The sequence below is a fragment of the Ooceraea biroi genome, chromosome 14 (genome assembly GCF_003672135.1).
Source record: "Ooceraea biroi isolate clonal line C1 chromosome 14, Obir_v5.4, whole genome shotgun sequence".
In the NCBI taxonomy this organism is placed as follows: Eukaryota; Metazoa; Arthropoda; class Insecta; order Hymenoptera; family Formicidae; genus Ooceraea; species Ooceraea biroi.
Genome location: NC_039519.1, coordinates 7,205,001 through 7,216,428, shown reverse-complemented (window position 1 = coordinate 7,216,428; position 11,428 = coordinate 7,205,001). Strand labels below are relative to the sequence as shown.

At 40.0% G+C, this 11,428-nt stretch overlaps 1 protein-coding gene across 4 annotated transcripts in view; it reads right to left on the bottom strand.

Annotated features, from left to right (window-relative positions):
- LOC105282978 (DNA-directed RNA polymerases I, II, and III subunit RPABC3) overlaps nucleotides 1–11,428 on the bottom strand; it is a 49,734-nt gene that overhangs the window by 20,738 nt on the left and 17,568 nt on the right. For all 4 annotated transcript variants that reach the window (XM_011345338.3, XM_011345340.3, XM_020032871.2 and 1 more), the window contains exons 2-3: nucleotides 10,384–10,467; nucleotides 3,296–3,473 (exon numbers count right to left, since the gene is read on the bottom strand). In XM_011345338.3, the coding sequence (XP_011343640.1) occupies nucleotides 3,296–3,473; nucleotides 10,384–10,467 (262 nt within the window). The remainder of the gene's footprint in view (nucleotides 1–3,295; nucleotides 3,474–10,383; nucleotides 10,468–11,428) is intronic.

Here is an 11,428-nt window from a genome sequence, read left to right as displayed (position 1 = left end):
ATTTTCAAATTGTTCATTTTTTTCTTCCGTTCGTTAAAAACATTTAGCGATTAGTATGCATTTCGTAATTTTGTACATTATTACTCAAAAGAAAAATTTTGGTTTTATGCTGTAATAATCATCTTTATCTATTTAACATTGATATAGAAAAAATTTCTAACATACCAAATTATAAATTAATATGTAACATTGAAAAATGTAACATTATAATTACAGATCAATACAAAACTTCATAACACAATAAATTTATGAATTTCTAATACGTGCGAAAGTTCTTTTAATAATTAATTTATCGTCGATATGAAGATGAAGAGCATAGCAAATAAATATCTGTTACAATCTATTGACGCAATTGTTTGACCAGTCGAGATCAATTACAAGATGCAGTAATAAAGGAATAGCTAAGAAATTGCTGCGGCAAAAACGTTTACCGCGGTATCGTTAATGGACATCATCGATGTAGCGCAGACTCGCCAGATTACGCATGACGTATTCTCTACTTACACAACCTTGAGTCGAGACATGGTACGGAAATGACCCAGAGGAATCTTGTGTTTTGATCTTTTGTCGCATATTTGAGATTGAATATGAAGTATATACATCGTGTTTTGTAGTCTTGTGTATGTACATAATATGGTATGCATTAATGTTTATACGATACTCATATATAAAACATTAGATAACCCTGTTTTACTTTTTACTAGCTGTCACAAATCGGGTGAAAATTTTAATATTTTTCTATTCACATTCCAGTCAACAGAGATAAAAGAGAAAGCGTTAGAAGTACAAAATGTAGATTTAATATTATGCAAATTAAGTGAAATAAAAAATATAATATATAGAAAATATTGTATGTATAAAGAAATAAAAAATATAAGGTAGAATATGACAAATAAACCAAAATCTCACACAAATTGATGTTTTCAGATATAACTTGGATAATAGAAAAATCCAGTCAGATATTAAGCCTACTCGTTCATTACACTTCAGATCTTGTCAAATGATGTTGTTGCGAATGAAACTTTGGTTAGCATCTCAAATTATGTTACGTACAACTTTCAGCTAAGGCGAATAGCGAGCAGCACATCGAAGGAATAAGCTAATTAAGACGTTGAAGCTAATTAACGATCTGAACGTTATGAAGAAGCGTCGCTGAATGACGCTGTATTCGATAAATAGCCTCGCACTTGCACGGTCGATTTAAAACACCACCTCCCATCGAGTATATATCGCACATATTCTCTCTCTCTCTCTCTCTCTGTTGTCTTATCGCGACGTCTACAACGCTGCGTTCTATCTTTAATAATGTCAACGAAGCGCGGCACGTTTTGCGCGTAACGGTGGCACAACCTGCGGCGAGAAACCAACGCGATGCCGCGGTCGCGTCCCAAGGTCAGCCAGATAAGTCGGTCAAACCGTGGGGTTATCGCGCAATTCCGCATTTTGCCTGACGCGTTTAAATGGAAAGTCTAACACTCGCGCGCAACCCTCGTTATTTCCTATTCAAATGGGAACGCTTTATGCGTTCCATGCTGTCCAATGGACATTTCATGCTCGTGTTTCTTGTTCATCAAATCGATATTTTTTTATTTCACTCCTAATATAGAGAATGGAGAGTTCGACGAATACTCCTCTTGTTATATTGTTATTTAAGATTCCACGATATTTATATATCTTACAATATCTGTTTATTATCGGAAGACTGCTACGTTTATTAAATGTTAAAGAGTTACGAGTTTTATTTACACGGTTACGGCAAGTTTCACAATGTTATGTTATTCTAAAATAGTAATAACTTTGTTTAATAATTAACGTTGAAAAAATGGTGAGTCCATACTTGATGAATGACAGAGCTAAAATTGGCCCACCAGTGACGCACTACTTCGCCACGCTTGGTTAATCGTGCCAAGAGAAGTTCGGATGATCGCATGTCACGTATAATTTGCACAACCTTAACTTTGCTGCCGTTCAATTACCGTTCATACGTGTAACATTCTTCAATTACCCCAGTAATATCCATTAATATTAATAAATGTTAAGAGAGCGTACCAGTACGTTCAAGTATATCCCATTCGCGGCATAATTTTGCTTACATACCGTTAGAATCAGCGGGACAAAAAACGACTTGTAAGACCTCTGGCAACGCTTAATATTCCGCTACCATCTGCTAATTACGTAAGAATGATCACGTAAACGACGTCGATAGTGCCGGTTCTCTCTCGATCCGGTCGCGGGAACTTGTTTAGAGCGACAAACGGACGACAACACAACGGAGAGCCAATTTCTCTACGAGCGACGCAGAAAGTTGTTTTCGGAAGCTCACGCGGCTTCATTGAGAGCGTTGGAAGCGAGCCAATAAGAGACCACACAGCAGAAAGTCTGTCGCGCGTCGATGCATCGTTGTCGAACGACGTCACGCATCGTGACGTGCACAGAACATCCAGATATACCGGGCCAGAATGATGTATCCGAGCAGAACTCCGACTTGGCACAGAGCGTGCGTAGATAACCGGCATTGATGATATTATCGAAGCGCTCGTAACGATTCGTTTGATTCGCTCTTCAAACGACTATAATTTTTTTACATTTCAATTGCTTTATAACGCTAATACGTATGAACATTTCATATCTACGACTCTACTTTATTATAACTTTATTAAACAAGTCGCTTGGTTCTGCTCGAATATAAAAAGTAGCGAGTTTAGATTCGTTTACACTCGTTTCAAATGCAAACGAATCTTAACTCTTAATTAGTATGTATAGAATGTCCCAGAAAAAAAGGTTACAAACTTTGAGAGATAGCAGTATGGACCGAGACGAGAAAAGAATCTTGATGAACTTGGAAACCACAAGTTTTAAGAAGTTATCGACCAATTTTGTATTTCAACCATTTCGTAGATATTTGTTATTTAATGAATGCCGTCCAAAACGTAATTCTTGAACAAGCAAATCGTCTTCTAATCCTCGATAAGTCTATCTTTTCTTTGAATAGTTTAGAACTTTTTTAAGAATTGGATTTAGGACCTTCGTTTATTAAGACTTTTTCTTGTCTTGATCTATAATGCTACCCCCAAAGTTTATAACCCTTTTTTCTGGAATACTGTATACAAGTATTACTAAAAAGATCAATCTGAAAGGCCAATCTCAAGTCTTATTTAATTTAAATTTTCTGTTGCTAAAGTTAACCATGAAACATGAGTTTGCTAATGATAGAAGACAAATTGAGGTTTTCTAAAAATAAGGAGACAGCATATTCAGACTGATCTTTGATGAGAAAAGAAGGATGGCTACTTACAATCTACTGCTCGGCTCGTTGCTGGCTTCGTCGCCTTCAATCCGATACACTTTGCCGGACATGACATATTCGAAGCTGTCCGCTCTGGAGCCTTCTTGTTCCATGGGGTTCCATTCGTTGCCATCTGGATATCCATCCTCGCGTAACGTCGTCGCCAGCACGAGGCGGAACTTGTCACCTGGACACAAAACGATACTTCGTTACATGCATGAGTTATTTCACACGCCGGGTGTTCCTTTATTGAATAAACTTTTTGCTATGTACATAAAAATAATTTTATGCTGAAAAATGTATATTTTTCAATTATAAAATAATCCTAAAAGTATCATTGTTTCTGTGTGACGCTAAAGTTATAAAATTGTCTGAAAAAAGGAAAATCGCCAAGATAAGTTGTACATAGTGTTGAGGAAATCAAAGACACGAGAACTGATGGAAGAAGGAAAATGTGTCGATTTATTATTCAATGACTAGATAATGACATATTATGTACATCAGGTGACTATGTTCGCGAAATTATCTCAACGTCTCGCACGGACGTAAAAAGGCGTCGTTAAATCGTGCAATGATGGAACTTTACGTCCAATAATAGCATTCACGTAAATGCATAAAAAAACACGTCGCCGCACGTCAATAGTTATTACGTTTGCATTAATTCGTTGGATGATGGTAAACCAACGAATCTGCCCTTTTAATCGCGCTTGCGACACATTTTCGTTATGGATACTCGAGAGATGCACTTTACGCTTTGTCACGCTAAGCGCACTTGGCGATGGGAATCGTTCGACATAGCTTGCGAGTAAAATTAAACTCAAAGTTCGGAAAGAGGTGAAAATAATCTTCGATATATTAAGTAATGGAACTTATATACCATTCAATTTATTTTCATCTCCGCGCTCTTATTACACTTATATAACTCTCATATCCACAAATATTGAAATCGCTAAACTAAACCGCACTTTTTCTCTGTAATCTGATTCCACTCGAAATCGAACAGAATATTTGAATGATCGAAACGAGATTTTGGCGAGGTTTTAAGTCTAAAGATAACACTCGACGTCAACAATTAATTTACTTAATTTCAAGTTTTAAGTTGCGATAATCGATAATCAAGAGCGTTTTTAATGTGCATATTAGAAGAAGAAAATAAGATTCAAATACAAATAATATTGTTAGATTGATTTGATTAAACGGAATTTAGATTTATCGAGTTTGAGTCAACGGAATTATGATTTTCTAATTCGTTACGTTATATCACGCTTTTATAGATGCTTTTAAAGATTCGAACGAAAAGAAAGGGGAAGTGAGAGAGACATAAGAAGGACATAAGAGCGAGACCCACGGTATATAGGGTAAAGAAATAGGATAAGCTACTGAAAGAGGGTCATGATGTACTAGAGTAAAAGCGAAACTAGAGCAAATACTAAAGAAAAGTGAAAGCAAACCATGCTTAAAATAAATATAACTTAGATGCATCTTATTTGTTTTGTGTTAGTTTACAATTGTGACTTGGCTTGTTTCAATGCAAATCTTCATTATTCTGATCAAATATCACTATGATAAACTATACAATAAAATTACAATAATCACGTTCTAACTATGCTGAATATAGATTCAGGCTATCACGAGGCTTGAATAAAATTCGTGAACACACCGATGTTTTCTAGCAGGATCAAGAGGGATCCCAGAGGGACTCGTGACAAAACTAGATTTCCTTACAATATATTGCGTCTCAAAGTACCATACGCGGAATTTCTACGCATGGTTAACGCATAGTTAATCCTATCGTCCATGCATAGTCGTGGACTGACATAGTAGCACTTAAGAAGGCCCGGGACGCAAGGTCAAGGTTAAGTACACGCCACGGCAGGTACTATGCGGGCTTTAATCGATACTACGTCGGCGCCATCGCCGGAACGATCCATATATATGTACACTGCACCGAAAACAAGCAAACTTTTACAATTAATTGAAGCTTTTCGCGGTTAACCTCTGACATCCTTATTTACTTAGGTACATTTTATCATTAATGCGTCGCATCGAGTTCTAAGCCGGCACAATTTCCGAACTGTGTACAGCACTATGTAGTACTTTCTTGTTTTTATCTTGCAGCACGTACACAAAGTACACTTAAGTGTTACACAATTACAACACAAGTATATTTGAATATTCACAGACTTGCGCTATATTTGGTAAATTCCGCTCGTAATCATGATGAAAACAACTGCAAGACAATCAAGAGTTCGTTGAACAATCAATGTTATTGCTTATTTTTTAACTGCATATTTTACTGTGTTTATGATTTATCGTTATTGCCGAGCTTTAACAATTGTATAATGAAATAATAAATCAGAGCAGAGCGCATATTGTAATGCGCTTCTATTTTGTCTTTTATCCGAATGTAACCGAAATTGTTTTCGTGTCGCAAACGAGGAATAAACTTTGCAGGTTGTAATGATCGGTCAGGAAACCGGCCAATTGATCTCGCCGTTCTCCGCAAAGACACGTAGATACGTGTAGCTTACATCATAATGCTGTCACACCGTACGGCAGTAGGTACTATAGATCATCCGGTCGAGTATTACGCGGTAATATCTCGCGCTTAAATGAACCCTCATTCGACCGAAACGCCTCGTCCGATGGACGGAACGCGGACTCGCCTCGTCGTAAAGCTCGTCGAAAGATTTCGAATCGCGCGGCGAGTCTCGTCAAAGTACTCCACGATTGGAAATAATAAAATAAAATAATCGAAAACAAGGAAATCACAATCCACGGACTAGGAAGAGATATCGAAAGACACACGACAAAAATACACCGCGCTATCTCAGATAAATTACTTATCCCGAAGTAGAAATCTCTCTAGATAAAGAAATCTGAGATCGTAAAGACGTACGCACGCGATAAAATTGTTTACTCGGCAAAATTCTTGAACGCTTCACGCGACAAAAATACACGGAGGTAACAATTCGATGGAGGCAACACGCGAGTGACCAACTCTCGTCCAGTTAATTAAGGTTCGGTTAATATACGGAAGAACCGGGAAGAGACGAGAATGAGCCCTGGAGGCGCGATTCACGCGACGATGACCTTGAGAGAGCCGCAGCGGTTTCTCGCGCGAGGTGGAAGGGGGCCTCCTACGAAATCGATAACGCGTGACGGCGCGCGGACGACGCGGTGGAGTATAAACGCAGCTACGTCGGACGGGGGATCCGACACACAACGATGCGACTTACCTCGGCACGGCCGCGCAGCGCAGCGACGTTCGTCCGGGGTCCCGTCCCGTCCGAAATCCGGTCGCCATCTTGGCCCGTGACGCAAGCCTCGCGGCGCGGCGGCGCTACCGTTTCCACGGCGCGCTCGTTCCAGATCCACCTGTGCGTGTGCGCCGCCGTGCGACCTTGTCGGGCCCTTTCCGTCGGAGCGGAGGCTCCGCGGGATCACGACGACGACGACGAATCATCGACATTCTCGATCACCGCTGCGCATCACCACCACCCCCTCTCTCCCCGCCCTCGACGTCGACGCCCACGCGTCGTCGTCCGTTTCGAACATCGATATTCGGAGAGAATAATTTTGTCACGCGGACGAGCATCGGACACGGCGTGGCACTGCGAGATGTTGACGTCGCGCCGAAAGCACGACGACGATGACGACGCAGCTGCCCGTTCCCGACGACTGGCGAAAGAGACCCTCCCTCTCAAGACTCTCCCCGGAGAGACCGGCACTCCGACGTCGCGCATTCAAAATGTCCGCTTGCTGGTCGTCGTTGCGGAGGTAGACGACGACGTCGCGCGTACAACACCTGCGAAATTTCCAACGACACTCGGACGGCGTTACTACCGGGAGGATCCCGTGACGGTCGCGGTAACGGACGGCGATCGTGATGAAACGCACCGTCTCGCTTCGTCCCTCGCATCACCGTTGGGGTGAGCCAGATGCGCGGCAAGACGAAGAAAGGGGGAAAGTGGACGAAACGCGCGGTGTGACACAACGCGTTTTACTTTCACCATCGTCGAGGAAGCGATAGGTGGCCGACGTGGGAACGGGGACACACGGGCACATGAACAAACGAACAAGCGAGCGAACCGCATTCACCGCTTCTCTCCGAGGACAAACGAGTACGCGCGCGACCGACACGGCTGCGAGTCGTAGCCGCTTTGACCTTGGCATTGAACTTGGGGGCGCCGCGCGGGGCGAGGTACGCGGCGGGAGATTTGCGCCTGCGGAAGGGAGCGTCGGAGTGGGGAGCGCAGCTGAGCTGGCGAAGCAGGGTGGGGGGGAGGCTCACGGGCGAGAGTCGGGCGGACCGGTATTATAGCGGGAGGGAGATTGCGTCATCTCGCGCAAGCCTGAACGCCGCGCGTCAATACAGCGGAGAGCCTGGCCCTTATGGACTAACCTTCCCGCGTTCTACGGCTGTATAGATGGGCATGTGTGTGCACGATACACACGACGCACACATACCGCCGCCGCTATCTACTTATCTATCTATACCAATGAGTATTGTGCAGATGCGCGCGCGCAATGCGATTTTATTTAATTTACGAATTACGGTACAATGTGAGCATAACTGACTCTCTCGTGCTACGTTCGATTCTACGATGTAACGAACGATTCTTTTATTCCCGACTGAATCGTACTCGTTGTTTTGCCTGAAGCTTTACCAGAGCTGGAAAGTGATCTGCATTTTCGATCGAATGTAAAATACGACTTAATAGATGGTGTTTGCATGTCGATGTAATGTACTCATCGTATGTATGTTCTTCTTTTATAAAAATTGGATATTCTAATTTTTTAATTATATTAAAAGATTAAACTTTTATATGCTCTGTAATAATTCTAAAGTTGGGTAATGTAAATTGTTTTGTACGTATATGTATATCATTTAGCTATATACTATATTCTAAATATAGACTGAAAAGTCAAACATCATTCAACACTAACAATCGGTTTGTTATATAATCGATAACTCTGTTTTCATCAATTTTCCTACGTCTGGCACGGAAAACGGGACAAGTTTTCTTGCGATTCCAAGACAATAGATTATATCGAAGTAAGGCATCACCGCCCTTAGTTCGGTGAAACTTCGCCAATCGCCGCAGCTGCATCGGTAAACCAGGGGCGGAGCCAAGGCGAGTCTTGAAGTCGGACTCGGTCAGCGCGAATTCTCATTGGTGAAGTTCAGAGACGAGGCAGCATTAATCGCCGCGATCGCGCGTTGCTCTTCGATGAGACGCAACGTGCTCGGCGAAGCAAGATGGCTAGCTCGACGATAGAGACACGTCATCGTGTCTCCAATACAACCGGATGAGTGAACGCGAAAAAATGGCCATTTAAAAAAAAAGATGGGTAAACCGTTTTCATAGAGAGCAGAAGTGTGAATCAGCGCATGGATGAGCCTGAGAAAATTCAATGGTGACTATAATTCTCTAAATCATGTAGCAAACTAAAATTATGTTACTAATGTAAAAGGGCTGGAGAACAAAAGCGTTTACTAACTCAAATTATATTATTTGCACAACGTAAAAAGGATTAGAAGTTAAAAGTAAATAAAATTTTTTAAGAATATATAAATATAAAAAATTTATATTTATGCTATACAGATTTACATACATATGATATAAATCATGACTGAATATGTAAAAATTATTAAAAAATGAATCTCGTTTTTTCTTAAATAAAATAAAAATAAATAATCATAACGAGTTTTTCATCCTAAAAATCTTGCGACAATGTTACCGTAAAACATGGCCGACCCATATGGCTAAATTCCGTCGAGTAAAGTGCATCGAAATCGACCGTACCCTCTATAAATGGGAAGATGTCTCGCTGTTGCAGCGTCAGTTTGACCTTGACTAACGCATTTGTTCTCTTATGCGGACAAGAGAGACGTATTCCTTCGCAGACTTTCAGTGCCACGGCGCGCGACGCATCGCAATTTCACCGGACAGCTTACAAGACAAATGTGCGAGAGATTCGCATTAGCGACGGAAGTGCAACAAAATACAAAAAGTGATAGATAGTAAAAGAGACAGATTTTGCGTATCTTTTGTCGGGGATCTGAGAAATATGAACATCTTCGCATAGGATGAAAGAAAGGGAGACGTTTCGAACGTGTCGTATATCCCTGCCATATTCGAGAAATGCAAATCCAGCATTTGCAAATTAGAAAAAGATTTGTGAAGTTGAGTAATTGATTTTAGGAGCCCAACTTGTGCAAGATAGGAATCTAAGTACTGGAGGGAGAGACCAGAATCACCATTGTCGAAGTTTCGGAATCAGATATGAAAAGTCAAAGATCATACTAGCCATTCGTGATTTAGCCATTGCTAAAATTGCATTTTGAAAGATTGCGTCCGTTTATAAATACCCAACTGCAGTTTTATATTTACGTTTTCATCGCTTGCATGAGATCGAATAAAAATACGCGAAGTCTTTCTGTACGTTTTCGTTTATCTAAGAAAACTACAAGTAATTTATGAACTCATAACACACATTAACGATATGCAAGAAAAATAAGAATTGTTTGTGTGCTAGAATTGCGTTAAAGCAAATAAAAGTTTTTAAAGAGATACAGTTGCTCATGTGTGAAAATTCAATTGATTGATAATAAAAACGAATTTTTATTTGTAATATTTTAGTTTCTCTACAGCATTAAAAGTGAAATCAAAGAAATGAGATCGGAAGATTGGTTTCCTGGAAAATATGAACAACGACGGCCAACGAATACAATGGCGGTTTGCTCGGAAATTACAAGCTCTGCCATGTCTGTGCGAAGGAAAAGACCGATACTCCAATATATATTTTTCTATTTCCTCAACAACTGGATGTCTGGGTAAAAATCCAAAGTTTGAAAGTCTAAGAATAATAATATATTTAAAAATAATATATGATATAATATAAATAATATATCAAAAAATGATAGATAGGATTTGAAATATTTCTAGTAACACTATGTCTTAAACATCAAGATGATAAATAGAGCAATATTAGAAGCGCAACAGCTATATCTGTTTCGATTTCTTTAATATCCGGAAGCTGAGTGTGTGTGTTTAACTTGAAAAAAATGAAATTTTGATAAAAGAACTCACCTAACTCCATGGGATATAACCAACTGTTGATGTCCAAGATAAGGTCCATTTTGAAGGATTCAGATTCACAGTGTAGTCTGCTCACTGAAACCCATCAAGAAAGAACATGTTCGTTAAAAATTACATACATTGTTATTAAATAATCAAATTATACGACATGTATGATAAATAATTCACATAAATATGTTTGGAAAATCCGAATATATCAGCATAAGTTATATTTAGCCAAAAGTTTTCGAAATTGTCTAGAGGGAGAAAATTCATTTTCTCATGAAGACGAAGCTGCGTCGACGAAGTTGACATGATTGATTAAAAGCGACCGATCAAACGCGCTTTCGATTAGCGATATGCGAATTTATCGACACATATAAGTGTGCACGAACACGTGCATTTATTATATGTCCACAATCTTTCCAAATATCTCCTTTGCTCTCTTCTGCGTTTTACTCATTATCGGTTAGCGTCATTTATATCTCAGTTTTCGATATTCGGCCGAGACGAAAAAGCAGTTTGACTCGTTACTCGTTTCACCTATTGCCATATCATCGCTCGTTTGAGTGCGATAACGGCGCCAAGTTAATTCCGGACTCGATAATGAAGAACTTTTGCGATACCGACTTGTTGCCGGCTAAGGCCGTGTAAATGGCGATTGTGAATCCAAGAGGGAACCGCTCGAACGTTTAACATGATCCGGAAATCGTGTTGCAACCGCTATCTGATTTAACGAGTTTCATAAAGTCGATAAACTGATTATTCTACCTAGTACGAGAAAGCTAAACGTTTACAAGAGAAACTGCAATTGCATATATTCATGAGGTAAGCGGATGCGAATGCATCGTCCGAAATTCCAAACAGAAACGCAGCTCTGGCTATGTTTTAATACTGTTAATAGCAGCGTTCATGTATGTTGCACCAAAAGACAAGGTTGTTACTAGTGGCATCAAAATACCACGCATGAAAGGATACATGGCATTTTTTTCTTTGTTCGTTATCAATAAAGTAATCTTTTTTCAATCTGACATAATTAATATGTAATTAGTTTTGT